Raw genomic sequence first — 22898 nt, 5'->3', positions numbered from 1 at the left:
CAACTATGTTAAAAAATTAGAACCACCCAAGAAAAATCTGAGTAATTCTCAGATGCTGTGGAACTTTTCTATTACTTACCCAACAAGACCAATCCCAAATAAAAAGATAAAATTTGAGCCCAGAACAAAAAGAAGAATCTAAAAATGTGACTAAGGAAATGTATTCCTTCTAGCATTTAAAGCTAAAAATCCACATCTACCCCAAGTATATGTTCACAAAGGAGATTTTCATAGTGATCCAAATTTTCTTGATGTACAGATCCCATTGTGAGCGTCATTGGACACGAATTTGAAAAAGAATGGGATAATTTTGTTTCCTTAATTTTCTTTACAAAGCAGGCCTGCTTTAGACACTCTTACTTGCTGGGGGAACTCTTCATGCAGTCAGGGAGCTGTGCAGCCTAGAAAACCACATTCAAGAGGGAGATGAGATAGGCATGATTCTCCACCAAAGAGAGATGACAACTTAAGAGCCAGAAACCTAAAACTTTGGTACTCTGCTGGACCACGGAGGAGGAATACAGGTGCAGTTGCCCTGAACTGTGACTGACATTCGCATACAGAAAAGCTGTCTGTCACTGACCAGGACCAAATCTTGCCTATTCCTGGGCCCTTGAGCAGGAGTAACTGTGCGAGACAAAACCTCCATATTTTGTTGGAGAGAAGAAATACATAGAATATATACATACCTATCATTATTATTTACATTGAAAGACAATTATACACTCCTCTGTCAAATAAAGATGATCTCACTATTATATATTGCAGAATTCTGGTGGTAATAGGGCATCTTTGACCACCTACCTCATCTGGTCTCTGCCCACCAATTCATCTCCACAGCACTTACTGTAACATTCCAAAAACTCATGAGCCGCTTCAAGGAGCTGCAGTTAAAATAAAAAGAATCATGTTGCTTGAAACGGCTCATGAGTTTTGGAATGTTAAAGTGCTGTGGAGATGAATTGGTGGACAGAGGCCAGATGAGGTAGGTGGTCAAAGGTGCCCTATTACCACCATGATTCTGCAATATATAATAGTGAGATCATCATCTCTATTTGACGGAGGGTGTATAGTTATCTTTCAATGTAAACAATAATTATAGGCGTGGATCAGTTAAATGCAGAGTTTGACTCAACTTTGTTTATGTGCATACAAATGCATATGACTACTGTGTTTATATGTAGAAACATTTATTACATGAAATAAAAAGTGGGTTGATTTTTTACATAGTATACCCATAAACATGTCTTTATATTGCTAGTGTGCGCTGAAACAGTGATTCAGCATTTCAATATTTTTATAAAATGCTTGCTGAGCAGCATAATATTTTGTCTCCTTAAAAATTACTATATAAAACTTTTTTCTGAACAAAGTTTTTAAAGCCTTTAGTCAATAATTTATGAATCTGTCCTTTGTATTAACAGTTTTTGAATTGTTAGCCTACCTGAGGTAAAGTTTACAAGCATTTGTAAATTGTCAAATATTGTTGAGCTGAGAGGCACCACATCACCATCTATGGGCCACTTGGAGAAAGTATTTTACATGTCTGAGAAGCAGTGAGTTTGATTTTGTTTGTTTTACCTCCTCTGCCCTCAATATTGAGTTTTGAAAACAAAAGCAGAGAGGAAATTCCATTTAAGGTAATCTAAAACATGTTTACATTTTACTTTCTGTACAAATACTGGGGACATGTATTTGAAGTGTCTCTAAGTATATCTTCTTCCTGCTCTAGGATGTGAAAAGTTCATCTCCCATTTTGGTGCCAGTTGTAACACAGGATGTTTTATATAAATTGGCACATCCTTTTTCTGACTCACACTTTTCTTGTTTGACAGTGGAAATTTGATCTCCATGTATATAAGACTAACCTTGAGAATTACAAACATAGGCCTTTATGGGGAGTTTTTTCTTTTTTTTTTTTTTAATTATGAAGTTCCTCCCTCACTGTCATTGGGACCCTTCTGTTTTCATTGATTGGAAGAGGTCTTGGGCTCCTATCTAGCAAACACGAATGAGTAACTTTACACACAGCTGAACTCACTTTATACACGGACTACTCAGTACAAAAAGTTTATCTTGTGCATAAGTGTTTGCAGGATAAGGGCTTTGGCATGTCGTTGTAAAAGGGGCAAGTGTGCAATGAATAATGAAACTTAAGTACCATGTCTGCAATAGTATTATCACCAGGAAAGAAAATGTAATGTAAACAGAAGCTTAGTTAGGCAAGTCTTTTCCAGATACGAGGATAAATTATTTGTATGTGTATTCTTCTTTGTAAACAAAACAATGTAAAACTCACCAGATATTGGCACTGTTCTTTAAGGTTTTTAAAAATAATTCCTAGTGCCAAAATAAGGACTCAAATATCATAAGCTGCCTACCATAGGTAATAATATTAAAAGGATTACAACTGTTGCTGCCAAAAGAATATTAACAACCAAATGGTCAAGAGTAAAATAAAAAAAGGTGGAAAAACAAGCACATAGATTAAGAGTTAAACAAAAAATGTATGCATTGTATCATACCCTGAAGGCAAAGTAAATACAAATTAATAATTTAAAAAAATGTTTTTATTTAAATGTTTTATTTGAATTAAATAAATTTATTTTAAAACTGTTTAAAATTAAATTTGAAATTATGACAACATGTTAAATCCTAAATTTACTATAATCTGTTTAAATAATTTAAATAAATAAAATGTGTTGCATCCGTGAGCACTCCTCCTATTTTAATGAGGGTACAACTTCTTAAATTATTTTGAGAACCAATGGGAAAACATCTTTGTCTTTTGAAGTCAACTCAAGCTTCATAAATATTACAATGTCATGTAGTGCATTAAGTATCTATATTATTTTCAGTCTTTACAATTAAACTAATGGTGGTATTTATACTTTTCCAAATGTCATGACTTTCAGTGTCTGTCATGAAAGAGGCTTTTGCCTTAACTGCTTTTGGTCAGTTTCCAAACAGTGGATCCTGACCTCCATTGGGTCATGGGAAGGTTCCAAATGGGCTGCCACATCCAGGGCTGGATTAGCCCATCACTGGGCCCTGGCCAAGGCAAACATACATTTCTCCTGGCCGGATGCAGAGGAGGGTTGAGAGGAGGGGTTGGTTTGGGAAGTGGTCCTGCAGAAGTGGTTCCTGTCCCACAGGACTAGTCATGTTAGTGTTCACATGACTATAAATCTGTACAGAGATTAAATTTTACTAGTCTAATAATTGTAAGGCAAGAACAGGAACCTCAGATCAATAATATAATAATATTGTGCCTCTCCTCCAGAAGATTACCAAGCACTTTACACATAGACTATTACAAACTACAAATCCTTTTTTTGTGTTTGACTTTCTTTCAGACTTGGAGCTAATAGTGAACACTCAATAAAAACAGATAATATATTTAATGGTTTAGTGAAGGGAGAATTGTGAAAGCATGTTTCTTGCAGGTATTTTAAATCTGTATGTAAATTGTTACATAGATCTATCACTGTAGTATCTGAACCCCTCAGATATCTTATTTACTTTTAATTACCCAGAATTTTACTGGCTACATAGGCTCTAAGAGGCATTGGAGGACCTCCCAGGGTGGAATCTGCCTTGGGAATATAGATACTTGGCACAGTATGAACTGGGTATAGCAGCACACCTTCACAACCCCTACACAGTCCAGTGATACCATCACACTATGCATTTTACAGCTTAAAACTCAGATATTTTAAATTTCTGCTGATTTTTTTTTTACCATTGTCCCTACCCTTCTCCCCCATAATCCTTTTGTTTCTAGATTCACCAACTCCAGTCATTGTCCCTTCTCTTTTCTTCTTTTCCTTTCTGAATCTTTGCCTCCATGCCCCAACTTTGGCAAAAATTGAAGAGCAGTATTCAGAATGTTCCATTAAGTCCCCACCCATGATCTAGGTACTCTGGAATTTACCTGCTTAGTGCACCTAACTGGGAGACCTTGGCTCTACCCCACCCAGATATTGAAATTGATCAAGATAAGTCTGGGGCAAGACAAAATGAGAAACGTACTGAAAGTGTTGAAGCAAGAAAAATGGCAAGAAAGATGAGGTGCTGTCCTGGAAAAAACATTAGGATAACTTTTCAATGAAAGATGCTGTGAAGGCAAAGGAAGGAAATTTGAATGAAAACAATATACGTATGTGGAAAGCAGAGGCAGCAAACAAATAGCTTAAACTAAGAAGTTAGGCAGTGAGCAAAGCACCTATGTGTTTTGGGTAGAGCAAGGAGCTGTGCAAGGATTACACCTCACCCTTAAGTTGGGAGAGAAGATAACTGACCAACTTCAGCTCCCCTTCCTACCAGGAAGAGAAGTGAATATGGGGAGCCTCTTCATGGGGATGGGGTGTGAGAGGAGAAGCTCAGTATTCACCAAGAGCTACCTAGATAAAGCTGCTGCTGCAGGTGGAGGAGAACCAGAAGATTTTGACAGGGTTTGGGGTGAGGTGGATAAAAATAAATAAATAAATAAAAATGGATTTTTTTATTTATATTGGGTTTGTTTAAATACAGACTTGTATTTTTTTAAAATTCTTTTCACATTCAAATTGAAATTGGCAAGCTATGTTAAGACCTAAACTTATTTATAATCTATTTTCATGTATTTAATTTAAATGATTTTAAGAATGTTAAGAAGTACATGTTTGCTGCTGAGTTTTAAAGAAGGTCTTAGAAGTCATTTCTTAGGCACTTGGAACCAGAGTTGGCTGCAATACTAGACCAGCTTTTGAAAGCAGTAGTTTTTTCTGGTAGATGAACTAGTTCTAAAATCTTGAAGGACATGGTGACCAGAAACAATCAGTTCAGTTCTCTAATTGCAGATACTACTTCCTTTGATACTAATCCATTAGTTTTAAATGTAAAACATGTTTTGATAAACTTTTTTCTTAAGTATCTGGCACATTTAAGGTAGCTTTATTTAATAAAAAGATTACAATGCTCTTTGTGCATTTGAAATTGAATTTGAATTGCCATCCAACTAGAGCTTGTCACAAATAAAAATTTAATTTAGTAAAAAGTTAAATTTATATAATTGCTTAAATAAATGTGTATAGATAAGATGTAGTGTAGACATAGTCTTTGTGTTGGCAGAATTTATTTCACTTAGAGGTGTGAATAAGCCACCCCCTGAGCAACATAAGTTACATCGACATAAGAACCTGTGTGGTCAGCTTCTCCTAGTGACATAGTGTCGCTTGTGGAGGTGGTTTTATTATGATGACAGGAGAGCTCTTTCCCGTTGATGTAGAGCATCTTCACCAGGTGCACTGCAACAGTGCAGCTGCATTGATTACTCCTGAGGGCATTACAAATTCTGCACACAATATTTTTAAAATTCTGCAAGTTTTATTTGTCAGTAACTCAATGCAGAAGCTCCAGCATGGCAGTGGGGAACACAGGCCACTGACTGCACGAAGGTGGAAGATCACCCTGCAGCCCCTCTCAGACCGGACTCAGTGAAGAGGCTGCATCCGACCCTGACACAGCACAAGGCTTGGGTCTGCCCCAGAAACACCCTCAGACCATGTCCCTCTGTGCCAGGTGCACCAGGTGTGGGGCAGATAGGCTCAACCAGGCAGGATCCAAGTGGGGGGGTGGGAAGGAACCAGGTGTTGGGTGAGAGGAATTCTGTGTGGGACAATCTGAGTGCAGGCAGCTCAGTGGGGGGTCTAGGTGCGGGGGGGATTTGGATGCACAGGCTCATTGCGGGGTTCCAGGTACAGGGGCAATGGGACTCTGCGGGGGCTTCCAGGTGAAGGTTGTTGGGGCTCAGCAAAGGGGTCTGGGTGCTGGGGAAGTGGGGCTTGGTGGGGAGGTCTGGGTGGAGCTAGTTGGTGGTCAGTAGCATGTGGGGGCTCAGGGTGGTGCAGGGGGTGGTGCATCAGGGTGTGGGGATTGAATGCAGGGAGCTCAGTGGGGGGGGTCTCGGTGCAAGAGGCTCTAGATGCAGGGGTTGGGGTTCGGATATGGAGGGCTAGGGGGGTTCTGGATGTACTACGTGAAGCTTGGCAGAGGTGTCGTGGCATGGGAGGTCCAGGTGCACAGGGGTTGGGTGGATGGGGGAGCAGCTCTATGTACAGTGACCCCTTCCCCCACAGCTGAGGAGTGATGGGGGCAGGAAGCAGGGGAGGATGCTGAGCTTCCTGCAGCTGGGGGAGGTTTCTGGCAGTGGGTCTGACACAGCCCCAGCCATTCCTTGCAGGGGAAGAGGAAGCTCCCGTCGTCTCCTGCCTCCAGCCTAGCCAGGAGTAGCAGCTGATCCTGGCTCAAGGTAGTAGCCACTGGCTGAGGTGTCTCCAGCCCCGTGGTGATTTACCTCTCCACTGTTTGCTCTGGGTCCCTGAAACGTTGTACCTGCGCTGCTAGGGAGTGGTTACTGCTCTTGCAGCTTCCCATTGCATCCCTGTCAGAAAGTCATTTTTCTGCGGAGAAGCAAAGAAATCTGTGGGAGACATGAATTCTGCACACACTCAGTGGTGCAGAATTCCCTGGGGGTAATTCATGCAGCTGCAGTGCTGTATGTGTAGACATGTCCATAGTGTATCCTCTTGGTTAGCAAAAGGAAATACCATAAAAAGGCTATATTTAGTTGCAAATCAACGTGTGTAAATGGCTTCCAACCAGTGAGAATCAGCCTTTTTTAAGGACAATAACTAAAAAGTACAAATGCAAAATATGATTAAAATTGATGATTTAAACCAATGTTTTGTTGGCTGATTTAAATCTTTTTTTTTTTCTTTTTTTCTTTTTTTTTTAAATCAGTCAACCTTGGGTCTGGTGGTATATACAGGATGTCCTTTATTTCCTTTGGAGGCATTCTAAACTTTTCACCACGGCACCATCTCTTGTATGTACACATAGCTTGTAAATTTTAGCCTCCTGGCTAAGTAGGTTTTCTGTGAACCTTTAGAGTCATGTATTATTGTGGTTTTGACCAGACTTTGTTTAGCATACTTTTATAAAGGATTCATAAATCTTTGGTATTTTAGTCAATTAATTATGTCCAAAAGTTCAGTAGGCTGCTTATAAATTATCTATAATACTTTCTACTGATGTGTTTATAATCATTTATAACACACACTATTCCTGTCAGCAACATCTGTAATTTATTAACCTTTTATAAAGTATTAATAAAAATACTCTTAATATTGTCATCATAGTTTCTTGTTTGAATGAGAAATCTTTTTCAACCCAGTATCTCTTTCTACATGATTCTGCAATTAAGTTAAAACTTGATTTCCATATTTGTTGCGATGGAACAAGGGGTTTGGAGAGGGTCCCATATGAGGAAAGATTAAAGAGGCTAGGACTTTTCAGCTTGGAAAAGAGGAGACTAAGGGGGGATATGATAGAGGTATATAAAATTGAGTGATGTGGAGAAAGTAGATAAGGAAGAGTTATTTACTTATTCCCATAATACAAGAAATAGGGGTCATCAAATGAAATTTAATAGGCAGCAGGTTTAAAACAAATAAAAGGAAGTTCTTCTTCACACAGCGCACAGTCAACTTGTGGAACTCCTTACCTGAGGCGGTTGTGAAGGCTAGGACTATAACAGCGTTTAAAAGAGAACTGGATAAATTCATGGAGGTTAAGTCCATTAATGGCTATTATTAGCCAGGATGGGTAAGGGTAATGGTGTCCCTACCCTCTGTTTGTCAGAGGGTGGAGATGGATGGCAGGAGAAAGATCACTTGATCATTACTTGTTAGGTTCACTCCCTCTGGGGCACCTGACATTGGCCACTGTTGGTAGACAGGATACTGGGCTAGATGGACTTTTGGTCTGACCCAGTACGGCCGTTCTAATGGAAATATCAAATTTAGCATAATAACTTCACTGCAGAATGAAGGCAAAGAGAAAACTGTATTGCTGAAATGCTTTTTGAAACACATTGTAGATTATTAGAGAAGGAGAAATAGAAAATTAAATTGATGTTACAGACAAGAAAACAGCATGGTGTCATATATACTATCATAAAACAAATTACCATGTTGTCCACTTGTGCTCATTAAAAGCCACATGGTGATTTTTGCAAAAACAGATGTTTAACTTTGGTGTCCTAGCCAAATTATTATTTGGGTAATTACATTCAATCCATCTAAAATCCTTGTGCAGTTTGGATTTAGACATGGAGTAGTATTCTTTTTCTGTTTTTTATTATTGTATACTGTTTTAGCTCAAACAGCCCAAATTCTCTATTACAGGTCAACCAATTTTGATTTGAGCTTTTGATAACCACACTTCCTAGAGCTGTTTTCCCCTGTGTATTGCTCTCAGCTATCCTTGAGTCCAGTTCTCCCATTCAGCATAAACAGCAGACTCTTGCTTAGCTACAGCCCCCATCTCTTTCCTGTTTTCTGTTAATTATAGTTTTCTATACTCCTCTTACTGTAGCTAGTCAATTAAAATGTTTGTGCTGTGTGCTTCCTACTCACATAGGGGAGTATGATACTCCCCTCCTTTGTAAAGTGCTTTGACATCTATTTGTGAAAAATGCTGTAGAAGAGATTGGTACATTCTCACTTTAACAGTTCAGCATCCTTTTATCAACTTTATAGACTTTAAACACGCTACTTAAATTGCTTTGTTGAACTTTTAGTGCTCTTTCTGTTCTACCCCAAACTGTTTTCTATGAGAGATGCTTTGCTAAAACTTGTATTCTGAGATTTCTGAGGTAAAAGTTCATGATATACTGTTGCTATTTATGCTGCAAGCTTTTTTCCAAGGCTAGATTACCAGGGTGAAAATCATTATTTCAAAAAGAGAAGCTAGAAACTACTTTTTACGAAAGGTTCTTTGGAAAACAGCAATAACTCTAAAAATGTCTTAATTGCGGGAAACACAATTTTCAGCAGCCATTGCTTGTGTCTTTGTGCACACAATCGGAACCCCTTTGCCACCCCCTCACCTTGTTTTTTCAACATTATCACAAGCTGCATTATTTAGGAAATAACATTACATTATTTGAGATGTAATAGTATGATAGCTTGACAAAAATTAATCAATCTTTTTTTGTTTAATAGTGACGACTGTAGTAGTAGTATTGTCTTGACCATAAAAGTTTAAAATTAAAAGGCCAGTTTTTAGTAGGTCTTTGAAAATGATCCTAGAGGATTTGCATGTAAAAATATGCATTTGTGCATACAAAATGGATGTGCCCACATTTTCTCAGAGTTTATTTTAAAAGATCCATTTAACGTTTGCCCCAATACATTAATGATATTGTTTAGCCAGTGTTTTTATTGCCACATGCAAGGAATGTTCAGGAATTATCAGTTAATGATGAGCTTATGTTTGAAATGATACTATTCTCTTTTTTTCAATTAGGGGTTGATATAGCGGCAGCTCGAAAAGAAGAAGAACGGATAATGCTTAGAGATGCAAGACAGTGGCTTAACAGTGGCCGTATAAATGATGTCAGGCATGCAAAATCTGGTGGTACAGCACTTCATGTCGCTGCTGCTAAAGGGTATACAGAAGTTTTAAAGTAAGTATTATTTCTAAATGGTAGATTTTCCCATGTCTCCAAGCTTGTCCAGATGTTAGTGTAAAATAACTTGGCGTTAATATTATTGAAACTTTTTGGATTACATCCTGGAACCTTGTGATCTTTAGAATTACCTATTTCTCAGTTATGTTTCCTGTTTTCAATTAATGTTGAAACTTTAAACAGTGTCATGACTTTACTTAAGTTATTCAAAACTTGACAGTATTGTACGTATTAAATTTGAATCCTCAATATCACTATGGCAAAAATATCCATATTTCTGAAGTATATTTTAACTTAATATATTAAGGAAAAAGGATACCTTTCTTTAATGCTAGTTGTTATCTTTGGGATAAAACACCTGGTTTACAACCATCATTTACTGTGCTGTTTTTGTGCAGTAAAAGTAGTCCAGACTAAAGCTATCCAGGTTTGAGAGAAGAAAATGAGTAATTTTATTCCAAAACTTGAAGGATTACTTAGGGAAGGGCTTTAAAAGATGTATTCTTATCAAGATAACTCAATTTTTTCCCTGCAAACCTTCAGACTTCTCTTATCCTCTAATTCAGTGGTGTCCAGCCTTATTATACAGGATGGCCACATAAATCTAAGCACATTTGTATTGACCAAACAGATTCTACATATTTTAAGATTTAAAGTCACCTGCATGGATTTATATTTTAAGTTCATCTTGTTTTGTGTATATTTAGATGGGTTGTTTCTATATACAATATTGCCTATTTACTATGTCCCCTGTTCCTGTAAAAAGACTCTCACAAAGAGGGAGAACTCTTTGTGAGAGTACATAAAATGTTAAATGCATGTGGACAAAACAGACTGGAAAAACAAACTTTTGAATTTTTGTTGTAGTAATCATGGGAATTGTGTTAAGATTGAAAATATTTCTTGGGAAGGTATATTTTTGTTGTTGTTTTTTAATTGAGTGTTCCTTTTAACATAGATTTACTGTTACCCCTATGTGTGAGAAGTGAAATGAAGGCAAGAAAAATTAAAACCGTTTAAAATAATTTATCACTTAGTGGCAGTTTAATTATTACTGTCAGTGGTATACTAGATCTAATTCTTCTAATTCCTTTAGGCTTTTAATACAGGCTGGCTATGATGTAAATATTAAAGATTATGATGGCTGGACACCACTTCATGCTGCTGCTCACTGGGGTAAAGAAGAAGCATGTCGAATTTTAGTGGAAAACCTGTGTGATACGGAGACTGTCAACAAAGTGGTAGGATTTTTATGTAATCCTTGTCAAGATGCAAAGTTCTGGTCTCTAAAGTGACTTTAGAAGCCAGGGTAAGAACAGTAGTAATAATGTGCCATTCCTGTACATGGCACTTTCTGTAATGCATGTTTTGCGAGAACCAGCATGTTTGTGTGTTCAGATTTTGTTTTAATTTTTTTGTTTTCTAAAATGACTTGTAGATGGCTGACTCACTTTGTACTGAGTTTTCAACGATTGCCCATATGTTTTGCTATTTTTCTTTGAAAATTAAATTTGAAATAAAACTAGTGAGAACTTATGCTGTGGTAGAATTTTTCTGAATGTTTAGGGTTAAATAAAATAAGGCCTTTCAATTTTTGATTTCTAATGTTACTCAGTTTCTTACGTCCGGGACATTTTCTTAACTTTTTTGGCTCATCATAACTCGGTAGCTTTGCTTGAACCCCAGATTGAGTTTAATATGTTTCACCTAGGTGAATGCTGGTGTCTTTGACTAGCATTGAGCTGCAGGATGGCAAAATTAACTATTAAAAGCAATTACTTCTTGTATTATGTGCACAAAAGTGTTAACACTGTCTGCTGCTTTTGTGTACTTGGAAAACGTAGCAGACAGCTTTGGGCTTACTAAATGATATATCAATGTGTAGCTTCATGTTTTCTTGCTGCAGGTTCTCAGCTCTTCCCTGGGGCAGAGCTTAAGAGCTGTGGACTTCCTTAACTCTGCAGCGGACCTGCTTACCCCAAAATCCAAACATTCCTATGATGTTTATAAGCTTCACAAGGACTGAAATTGTTTTTGCAGGCCAATAGGGGCTGAGGCTTTGGTAGCTTCCCTTGTTTCACCTGGACCCTGAACCACTTCCACTCTTCAGTGCCTGTAGTGCATGTGAATTTTCTTGCACACCTTTTAAGGTGTATGGGGATTCATTCACTAAGCCCTTCTTAAATGTTTATTTAAAAAAAAAAAAAAAAAGGTTTTAGGTGTAAAAACTTAAACTGGAAATAAGTTTGTAAATATCGATCATTGATATAATGAGGAAACCACTTAAGGTTAATATTGTAGTTTATCTTGGAAATCAAACATTATGCCTAAAAGTTTAGCTTAGATTTAGAGAGTCAAAACATTAAAAAAAGGTGAACTTGTCTTTTAAACAACTTTCTGGTCCTGTATTAATGCACACAGAACCACTGAAAACCAGAAGATAACACTGTACTCAGACAACATATTTCAGTTGCGTCAGAAAGTGATTTAACTGAGCTCTATTAATCTTTGTTCTTAAATCTGCCCTGAAACTTAGTTCATTTACCAAGTGGGTCCTTAGACTTTTTTGTGGCCTGGAGGTGCAGGTGGTGGTGGTGGTGGTGTTGGTATTCTGGAGAACTGTCCCAGAGAAAACTTGGATATCTTCAGTCAAACTGAGGCAAGAAAGGACAGAGGAGAGACAGACAAGAGAAGCTGAGCAGTGGTGGCTGGGGACCTGTGCAGCTGAGATATTCCATCTGTAACTCTGCAAAATACCCAATCAGTGGCTTGGCTTTCAGAGATGCTGAGTACCCACAACTCAATTGAAATTAATCTGAGTTGTGGGTGCTGAGCAGCTCCTGAGAACCAAGACACTTTTATTTAGGTGCCTAGCTGTGTGTGGATTGAAGGCATTTCAACAAATACTTTTATTGCAAAATCATTTTACCTAAGGAAAATAAGCCTATATCAATAGCTCTTGAAAATAAAACATTTACTTAGGTGTTTTACTTTAGGCGGACAGGCTTGAAAACGGCCTTACGGTGCATATAAATGTACATAAGTTTTCCATTATCGCTAAAATATTCTATTTGTAGAGTACTATAAGTGTAGAGCCCACAGATGATGGTTCCAGGTGAGGGAGTGCTTTTATCTTTGAAGTGGTCAAGCAAATTGTGACCCAGATCAACCTGTTATTTCTTAACACACTCCTGATGGAATAGCTTTGTGTAAGAACTTCCATAGAGATTTTCACAAATACTGTAGTTTTGTTATTTATGGACACTTGTCAAGCTTTAAATTTCCTTCACAGAACAGATGAGTCAATCAAATGTAGCTGAATTTGATCTAAGCTTTATCAGGATCCAGTGAAAAAAGAGAGTGCAGACAGTATGAACAGGTTTTTTCCCCCCCTCAAAATCTCTGACCTGTTTTTAAGATGATTCTTGAAGTTGTCTTGTTTCATTCAGTGTCGGGAGTCACTTTTTTCCCCTCCTTGGACACTTCTTTTTAAAAGGTGGAGAAGGTCTTTTCTTTGAAGTTTTCCATATAGAGGCTTGTGGCTGCAGGTTGAGACGATACCCTACATTTCTTACACACACGTGCACACACACACACACACACCCTTAAATCCACGTGGTATGCTGAACGTTTTTGAGAATCTGAAATTATTTGTCAGCTGCTGAAATGAGTAAGCTGCAGAATGAACTCTCACAAACTTTCCTAGTCAGCCTCTACTGAATATACTAGATAATCTGTTTAGATGCACTCCCCTTTCCCTTCTCGTTGGAGCCACCCAGAATCCATTCTTGCCATTACAGAGCAGCTGGGGATTGTACACACAAACTAATAGGTCTTCTGCATCTTTAAAGTTTTAACAGCTCATTATGATCATTTTTAAATGGACAAATGACCCAAATTATGTTTTGGTACAAAAATCAGCAATGAAAAAATCAGCAGTGTTGGCATTTAAAAATGATCATAATGAGCTGTTAAATCTGAAGCTGTTAAGATAAAGGAGAGGAGTTCATACTTGTCTTTATTGTTTCAATCAGACTGATAGGACTAAGTCCTTTAAGCAAACATTGTCTGGCCAACTGTTTCCTCCTTGCATGGCGTAAACACATCCAGGAAACAGTTGGCCAGACGATGTTTGCTTGAAGGACTTAGTCGTTGTCCTTATCCTTGCCACACTTAAGTGCATCTACAACTATACTGTTTTTGACATAGTTTTGCTGTATCTGCCCAGCTTGCTGAGATTTCTACCAGTGCATCTGGGACTTCATGTAGATTCACAGCACTGTTGTTGGAAACGGGCCTTTGGTTCCAAATAGAAGCTTCCAAATATAAATCACTGCATAATGGGACTAATTGAGTAGGACAGTGTGTATTGGTGCCTTTCAGCAGTTCCTGTGGGCTGGAGAAAGGGAATTGTTGAAGTCACCACCAGTTTAGCCAGATCTGAAGATGGAATCTCATGCACTGCAACTACCTGATGCAACCAATAGTTGCAATGACTGTTTTGTGTGGATTCAAGACATTGCAAGATGATGGCATTCCAACCAACCAACAGATTTACTTAGTGAAGACAGGCTTAAATCTGCATATTTATCTATTTGTTTATTCATAATCTGTTTGTATGAATGCATATTCTATAGGAATCAGACTGTGAGTTTTAAAACTGAATATATTTAAATATTCTCTTGGTTGGGGCGGACAACCAAACAATTTATTATTTCTGATCTTTAAAAACTAATGTGAAAAAAGAATACAGGGCTATCAGCTAATAAGTGTTGGTTGCCTGTGGTGTGCTTTGTAGGTGATTTATAGGGCATATGGGTTTTTTATAAAACTTCCAGCAAAATGGATAAATGCGATAAATGTGCAACACAATAAAATCTGGTTTCAGAGTACCAGCCGTGTTAGTCTGTACCCACAAAAAAACAGGAGTACTTGTGGCACCTTAGAGACTAACAAATTTTTGAGCATCAGCTTTCGTGGGCTACAGCCCACTTCATTGGGTGCATAGAATGGAACACACAGAAGATATTTATACATACAGAGAACATGAAAAGGTCGGAGTAGCCATACCAACTGTAAGAGGCCAATTCATTGAGATGAGCTATCATCAGCAGGAAAGAGGAAAAAAACCTTTGAAGTGATAATCGAGATGACCCATAGAAGGTGTGAGGATATTTTAACATGGGGAAATAGATTCAATTAGTGTAATGACCCAACCATTCCCGGTCTCTGTTCAAACCTAAGTTAATTGTATCTAATTTGCATATTAATTCAAGTTCAGCAGTCTCTCTTTGGAGTCTGTTTTTGAATAAATAATCAATAAAATCTGCTATTGAGAAATGCAAAGTAATGGGTTCTAAATGGACTATATCAAATAAAGAAAGACCTGGAATGAAATCCAGGACACCTTGAATGACAAAACTCACATTTACTTCAGTGGGGGCAGGATTTCACCCCATGCTTAATAATGGACAGCTCAGTAAAGACCTGTACTCCAGTGCACAGCAGTGTCAGAAAAGCAAACAAAATATTAACATGTATACAGAATGAGATGGAGAACAAAGAAAATATTGCTATTATATAAATCAGTGGTATGCCCTCATGTGGAATATTGTATTCAGTTCTGGTTATCTCTTTTCAAAAAGGAGTTAGCAGTTCAAAGATGGGTGATAAGAATGGTTAGATTTTTGGTTAGATGGTTTTTCCGTGTAGAGACTGGGACTCTCTAATCTTAGAGAGGAGAATAACTGGAGATACATTGTAAATGTACCTGAAATAACGATAATAATATTAAGAAGATAAGGGTACTGCTAGTCTTCTCTTTTTCTCATAATTCAAGAACAAGGCACTCAATGAAACTGAACAGGATCAAATTTAAAACTGAAACTGTTTCCTGTTATGAATGTACAATTAGCCTGTGAACACTGTCACCTGATATTTGGAGTAACAATATTAAAAAAATGATTTGATGCCTCTGTGGATAAGACTATCCAGAGTTATAACAACAAATATTAAAAAGGATAATTTTGGAAGAGCAAACAATCTCCAGGCCTCAGAGGATATGACAGCCTCTAACTGTTGAGGTTTAGATAGAAATTTTCTCTAGGGGCAGATTATCCCTACTTCAGTGGTTCTCACATTTTCTCTGAAGTAGCTGGTACTGGTCACTGTCAAAGGCAGGATACTGGATTAGGTGGAACAGTGGTCTGATCCAGTATGGCAGTTTCTCTGTTACATGTCTGTGTTCAGTTTACAAGTAAAAAGATCCTTTTTTCCTGCAATGTACGCTGCAAGTTCAGACTTTATTATTTCTTCTTTATAAATGATCAGTATTGTGCCAGCTAAATTAATATGCTCCACTGCACCCGAACAGCTCTCCTACCTTTCAGATATTTGCATAAATTGGTCCTTATTGTAAAAAAAGATTGTTGAGGCACAAGGAGGAATGAATCTCTCTCTCTCCCTGCCGCCACTTCCACCCTCTTAGCTGTGTTGGTTCTTCAAGGCTAACTGGAATGAAAAGCAGTAGTAAAAGCTTTCTTTAGTCATTAAAGTTATGTGATTTTTGAATACATATAGGGAAGAGATTTGTTGAGTCAGAAATGGCTATTTATTCATAGTCTAGGGTGACCAGATAGCAAGGGTGAAAAATTGGGACGGGATGGGGGGTAATTGGCACCTATATAAGACAAAGCCCCAACTATCAGGACTGTCCTTATAAAATTGGGACATCTCGTCACCCTATCATAGTCACTTCATAGAGAAGAAACTTTATTTTAAAGTTAACAAAGCTTTTGATTTGAAGGGAAGTTAGTTGTGTATATTTAAAATATCAGAACTCAACTCCCAGCAAATCAGATTTTAGGACCTTTTTGTTGCACCAGGTAGACAAGTGGGTGGGCAAAAGGAAACCTTCAGTTTTTGAATCCACTGTAATCAGTGACTGCAGTGCCTGTTTTAGATCTTAGCGGTTAGCACTGGCTAGTTCAGCTTTGTTTATTTGATATAGTAGTTTTCAACATAAAATTGCATACAACATTGCTATGAGGTAGGTAAGTATTACTACCACTATTTTACAGCTGGCAAAATTGAAACAGAGTAGTTATGAACTACTAAAGTCACAGTAGGTAGGGAGAAACTCTAATAGTCATGAATGTTTTGGTTTTAGGTTAGAGGGGGGAAATGGGTTTTCGTTTGAAAAAATAGCTGCTGCAAAATCAGAATAATAGTTAAATCCAGTTTCCTCAACTACTACTATTCATACTGGAACAACTGTTTATTTCACTATAGGATGGCAGGATCATGAACTGTTCACAATATTAAATAGTCTGTGTTACATCTAAAAGACTATAGCTCTGCAGCTACGTAGAGCATAAGCAGAGCTGGCTTTGATTGACTTGCAGCACATTACTGTTACAGAGAATGTCTTCCTAAAGAATGAGCTTTTGGCATTCTGGAAATTTGTACCAGAGAGGCTCCTGGCAGAGCTGATCAAGGCATCATTACTATGTTTGGTCAATTTCTCTCTGGAAAAATTCCTTTTCTGCAGTGAACAACTACTGACCGACAGGTGTTAAAATTAACTGTTTTTTTAGACTAGATGAGTCAGAACATGTCTCAGTTTGAAATACAGATTATCTGGAGAGAAAAAATGCTTCATAGATCTTGCATTTTTATTAAAATTGCTTATTACCTAAACATTTTAAAATGATTCACTTGATGTAAATATTACCTTGAGCTATGCCCTTAATAAAAAGAAGGTGCCCCTGCAAGGTTATATACAGTGACTAAGGGTGTGTCTTAAAATCTAATGACATGACTTGATGGTTGTGAAGCATGAAACTAAAGGAGCATCATTAATCCATAATACCCTTAAAGTATATTACTGTAGTTTGAAAACCATTAATTCAAAAGGACAACATCAGATATGAGAGAACATTTAATATTAAGAAATTTAGGTGTAAGGTTATTTTTACCAAAATCCCCCTTATCGGTTAATATTAAAGACTTACAGTAACTATTTTAAGAAAAATTATTCATTTTAAAGTAAAAGGAGCGTTTTATATTATGAACAACAGGGAAAAAAAATCCTTTCCCTCTCAGCATCTTTTCAGCCAGCCTTGGGGAAGATTGGGGAAACATTTTATCAAATACAATAAAATAAAGTAACCTGATAATTCAGATAACATTGTTAATAGTATTACATAAAAAATACATTAAAGAATGTTAAGGTTGCAAAGTCAAGCACTCAAAAGTTAGGAAACATCAGAATGAAGGATACCAGGAGCTATTGTAGGGAAATTCTCAGCCCTGCGGCCCTGGACAGAAAACCTGCTCATTAGACAGAATCTTCAGAGAATTTAGCTGCCAAATTCTAAAAATTGTCTACTCAGCATATGTGAATTGAGTTTTTCAGAGGCTCAGAGCTTGGCCAAATTTGGGTGAATTTTTATGGGGACAGCAAACAGCACATGCCTGAAACCCAGTGATCCCCATGTCAAATGTCAAGTCCTTGCTCCAAAGCATTTATGCACTAGTTTCTCATTTAAACAGTTTGTAAGAAACTTGTTAACATCGCTAAACATGTTTTCCCTTAATCTTGTTTGAAGAAATAGCTGAGCAGTTAAATGCTGAAATTCTTCAAAAGTATTCAGCTTAAGGTAAACAGTAAATTTCAGTCGAAATGGTTAAAGATGGTAAACTCATAGGCAACTGAAAACTGGTTCTTATAAGGGAAAGTGTCAGACAACCTTAATTATAGGCAATGTTACCTGCACTGCTTTTATCTGTTTACATGGTGCAAGTTAATTTTTTTAACTTTCTGATCCATGGACCTGTGAGAAATAGAAAGTTGCAGATGTCTCCAGCTAAATGAAATTGGCATCCATTTCCCATATATCACTGATCTGAGCTGATCATCCTACTCACCCCCAACCTTTTCTGAGCACCATATAACAAGCAGCTTTTAGGATGACTCTCTTAGCTGTTTAAAACCCATTGAGGCTCAGAGTAAGATAAGTGTCTTTCAAACACTTTTTTTTTTTTTTTTTTAAGCTGGGTTCATGGCATTATGGAATTTAAAATTTTACTACAATAAAATCTTTTTTTCCTCATGGAGAAATGCTTTTCTGAGCATGTATATTTTCCTGCTCATTTCAGCTTCAGGTAGAAGTGGATTTGCAAAATTCTGTTGAATCACTGCTAGACAGGTGGAATGCTACCAATTTTGTGATGACATCTAGCTCATACTTACGGTTGTGTATCTTATTACATGCTCATGTGACTAGTTATCTATTTTTTAAATCCTTCTTTATAATTATGATGTATTACATTTTTTCCCTTCCACACCAGGGTCAGACAGCATTTGATGTAGCAGATGAAGATATTCTAGGATATTTAGAAGAATTACAAAAGAAGCAAAATCTGGTAAGCTTTTTAGAGAGAGCTCGCTCTCTCTCTCTCTCTCTCTCTCTCTCTCTCTCTCTCTCTCTCTCTCTATTTATATGTATGTATTATGGTGCATGTGTGTTTATATGCAAGCTATAACTAATTCAGATTAGTATATGGAATTAATCTTCGGGTTTGACTTGAGGTGCTTAACTGTCCTTCTGTGCCACTCTTCCTTGTTCTATTTGGTCAGTGAAGTTGATCTGAAAATCTTGAAAGGAAAAGTGATGTTTTTTAGGCAAAGCTTTCACTGTATTTAACTACCCAAGGCAAATGCTATATACAGTTATTTGGCATATGCTTGCTTGGGGGTGTTAAGTTATATGTGTTGTAAATAGTGTATTTCTTATATTCTGCAGAAGACGGTATCTTTTAATCAAATGTTTATTAAATATGTGTAATTTATACCATACTATCATTTTAATTGCATCATTTTATATCTCTTTAAGCTTCATAGTGAAAAACGGGAAAAGAAATCTCCCTTAATTGAATCTACAGCCAACATGGATAATAATCAGTCACAAAAGCCATTTAAAAAGTAAGTAAATCATTAAGATGTTCCTGGTGAGGAAAATAACTTCACAAACTTACACAAATACTAAGTACTTGTTGGCTGGTTGGTTTTACTGAAGTTAAGATTAGATATTCTATATTTTTTATTTGAAATTAATGTTTTTGGTTCCAGTAAAGAAACTTTGATTATTGAGCAAGAAAAGAATGCATCTAGTATTGAGTCTCTGGAACAAGAGAAAGCAGATGAGGAAGAAGAGGGAAAGAAGGATGAATCCAGTTGTTCAAGTGAAGAGGATGAGGAAGAAGACTCAGAATCTGAAGCTGAAACAGGTAAATAATTTTGGAGAGGTATCTTTGGTTTAGGATGTTGCTTCAGTTACATTCATTATACTGGGCTTATATGATGAGAATTAATCATTGTAGCTTCTTGATTCCACTTTTCATTTCATTTACTGATGGCCACTTTCTAGTTTCAATAAATATTTTAATAGTTTTTAAACAAGTTTAAATCCCCATTTATAAACACAAAATGTAATTCATATGAAGACTTTTGCAATGAGCTATATTCTTGTATTTATGGCAGTGATTGGAATTGAAACTCTTAATTCAGTAATTTGATTAGCTATTTATAATCAGTATTTTTAATCAGAGAATAATATAAGGTAGCAGAGACTTCAAATAACATACCTAAAAAGGATTTGGAACAGGGAGGAGACAAAGGAAAAGACAGAAATAAGACCTCTATGGGTAGAGTTCTTTGCTCACCAGCCTAATGCATTACATCATGGAGCATTGGAAAAGAAAACAGCCTCATGTGTTCTGTCATCTTGAAACAGACTGGCAAATGCAGTGAATAATTCTGGCTCAGATATTGACAAATTAGAGAGACCTGTGTTTCGGATTAATTATTATATACTGGAATAAATGTGGTTTAAAAAGTATTATTTTTGGTAGTAGCTCAACATCTGCTTCTCATGCAACTTCAGCTCAAGATTAATAGTACCTCAAAAGAGCTTAGATTCATTTGTAGAGAAACTGGCACTACAGCAGTCTTGTTTCAAAATCTAAGTTGGATGCCATTGTTCAGACTTCTCTGTGCACTCCGAGATTTGGAGAAAATGTTCAGCATTTTGTGCACGTGTGTGTGTGTATGTGTACATGTACACAGGGCTGTAACAATATTTAAGAGTCTAACACACTGTATTTGTGTGGTAATCGGGCGGTGGATTGGGGGGAATTGGGAGGTACAGCGTTTTCTAGCATCTTCTTCCTAAACCCGGTCCATCCCAAATGTCTATCAAAATTTGCCACCTCTTCTCATGCTCCCACCAAATTGCATAATAGGTCTTATCTCCTTACAACTTTCCTCTCCTGTGTCTCTGTCTAGGTATGTTGATAGTTGGAAAAACAATGCTGCTGTTGCCTGTTTGGATAACTGCCTACCCATCTGCATGTGGCTGCTCTAGGGACTGCCCCTTGAGTTGGGGAGAGGAGAAGTTGGTTAGTCTATGTGGGTGATCAAACAATTTCAGAGGAGTTACCAGCTGCTTTCCCAACTGCTCCTTTCCCCCTGCAGGCAGATCAAATGAGGAGCTTTTCTCTGTCACCAAACAAAAGCAATGGTACTTAAATTACCACCTGGGCCTCCACGTATATCTGAGGCTGGGTTTTATGCTTGCATGTGGTGTTAGGTGAATGTGTAAATACATTGCTTAAACTTGTGTTCTGTGTGATTTGTAAAATATGCTAGGCAGTGATAGACCGCTATTAATAATATAGCAATGTTTTTAATATGTAAAACAACAGAGAAATGTTGTACGTACGTTATATTCTAAAGAACAAATGCCTAATGGAAAAGAAATCACATAGTATTTGGAAAGAAATTTGCAGAGGGTTAAATTATTTTGTACCTAATTTAGAGGCATGCATCAAAATATCTAGAGAGTTGCTTAATATATAGTTTCACTACTTAGTTTTCTATTTTTAGACTATTACCATTTTAACACTAATTTTTAAGAATACTATAGATTATATACATTGAAAGATTGGATTCATTTAATAAATTTTCATTGGAACCAAAAAGCTTGAAAAACAGTAAAGCAGAACTTTAGCTTTCCTTATTCTCCTTTCTGGTTTGATTTGCCACTTCATGAGCTGGGTCTCTGGTGAACTACAAAAGGCCCATAATAAGCATCCATATGAGAGAAACTGTCTGCATTTTTTAGGCTTCCCCTTACCCTCTCTGGTTCTCATACAGGGTTCCCCTGATTACCCTCAGAAAGATCCTCTTTCTTTTTCAAAAAAAAGAACAGGAGTACTTGTGGCACCTTAGAGACTAACAAATTTATTAGAGCATAAGCTTTCGTGGGCTACAACCCACTTCTTTGGATGCAGAGACTAACAAATTTATTAGAGCATAAGCTTTCGTGGGCTACAACCCACTTCTTTGGATGCATAACTTTATGCATCCAAAGAAGTGGGTTGTAGCCCACGAAAGCTTATGCTCTAATAAATTTGTTAGTCTCTAAGGTGCCACAAGTACTCCTGTTCTTTTTGAGGATACAGACTAACACGGCTGCTACCCTGAAACCTTTCTTTTTTAAAGACACTTTATATAGCTCTCTTCTCTGTCAAGTTGCTGTTTTGCATCAGGCCTTTGCTACCTCACCTTTGAAAATTCTGTTAGAAGATTGTGACACTTTATCAGATTGACATTCCTACAGTGAAGAAGAAAATTCTTCCAAATCAGACAATATATTTGGATCAGTTTAATGTTTCTAAGTTGTTTTGTCATAATCTTGTTAAATCTTTGTTAAAACTGTTAGCATTATAGTGCAATGATACTCATATACAGTCAATAAAACTATCTCTTGGACATAGTGACTTGAACATTTTTAAATAATTAAAATATCCTTGTCAGCCATCTCTGCTAATCTTAAAATATTCTGCCTTCATATAGTTCATCCACCTGAGCTACATTGCAACACTGGACCAATAAAAATGCTATAAATATTTTCCATAAATGAATTTGTGGGATGGGGTAAGCTCCAGAACTAAATTCTCACTAGATTTTCATAGTTCTTAGATTTTAATTAGACCATCGTCTCCTATAAATGTTTAATGCTATACTGCAAAATCACTCTCAAACTTAGAGAGTCAAACATCACTTTGCTATTCCTGCATCCCTCATCTAGAGAGGTTGAGGTTTGTTAAACTTAAGTCACCTTTGATACATCATGCAGTGGTGCCTCAGTCACTGCGCTAGCTGTAATGTTTCCTGAACTCCATGACTTTTCTAACTGTGTTCTTTTGATTACTAGTAGATGGTTTTGTGCCAGGAAAATTTGACTGTGACACAAGAATTAATTTTCATGTAAACTTTGGACTTTCTTTAATATAAACAAGGCTTTTATCATACTTTATT

The 22898-nt window shown here is 37.0% G+C and overlaps 1 protein-coding gene across 5 annotated transcripts in view; it reads left to right on the top strand.

Annotated features, from left to right (window-relative positions):
• PPP1R12A (protein phosphatase 1 regulatory subunit 12A) overlaps positions 1 to 22898 on the top strand; it is a 218721-nt gene that overhangs the window by 115471 nt on the left and 80352 nt on the right. For all 5 annotated transcript variants that reach the window (XM_054027218.1, XM_054027189.1, XM_054027181.1 and 2 more), the window contains exons 4-8: positions 9352 to 9511; positions 10611 to 10755; positions 18866 to 18940; positions 19411 to 19499; positions 19647 to 19804. In XM_054027218.1, coding sequence (XP_053883193.1) covers positions 9352 to 9511; positions 10611 to 10755; positions 18866 to 18940; positions 19411 to 19499; positions 19647 to 19804 — 627 coding nt within the window. The remainder of the gene's footprint in view (positions 1 to 9351; positions 9512 to 10610; positions 10756 to 18865; positions 18941 to 19410; positions 19500 to 19646; positions 19805 to 22898) is intronic.

This window comes from Malaclemys terrapin, chromosome 1, assembly GCF_027887155.1.
Source record: "Malaclemys terrapin pileata isolate rMalTer1 chromosome 1, rMalTer1.hap1, whole genome shotgun sequence".
Taxonomy (NCBI): domain Eukaryota; kingdom Metazoa; phylum Chordata; order Testudines; family Emydidae; genus Malaclemys; species Malaclemys terrapin.
This window is presented reverse-complemented; position numbering and strand designations above follow the sequence as displayed.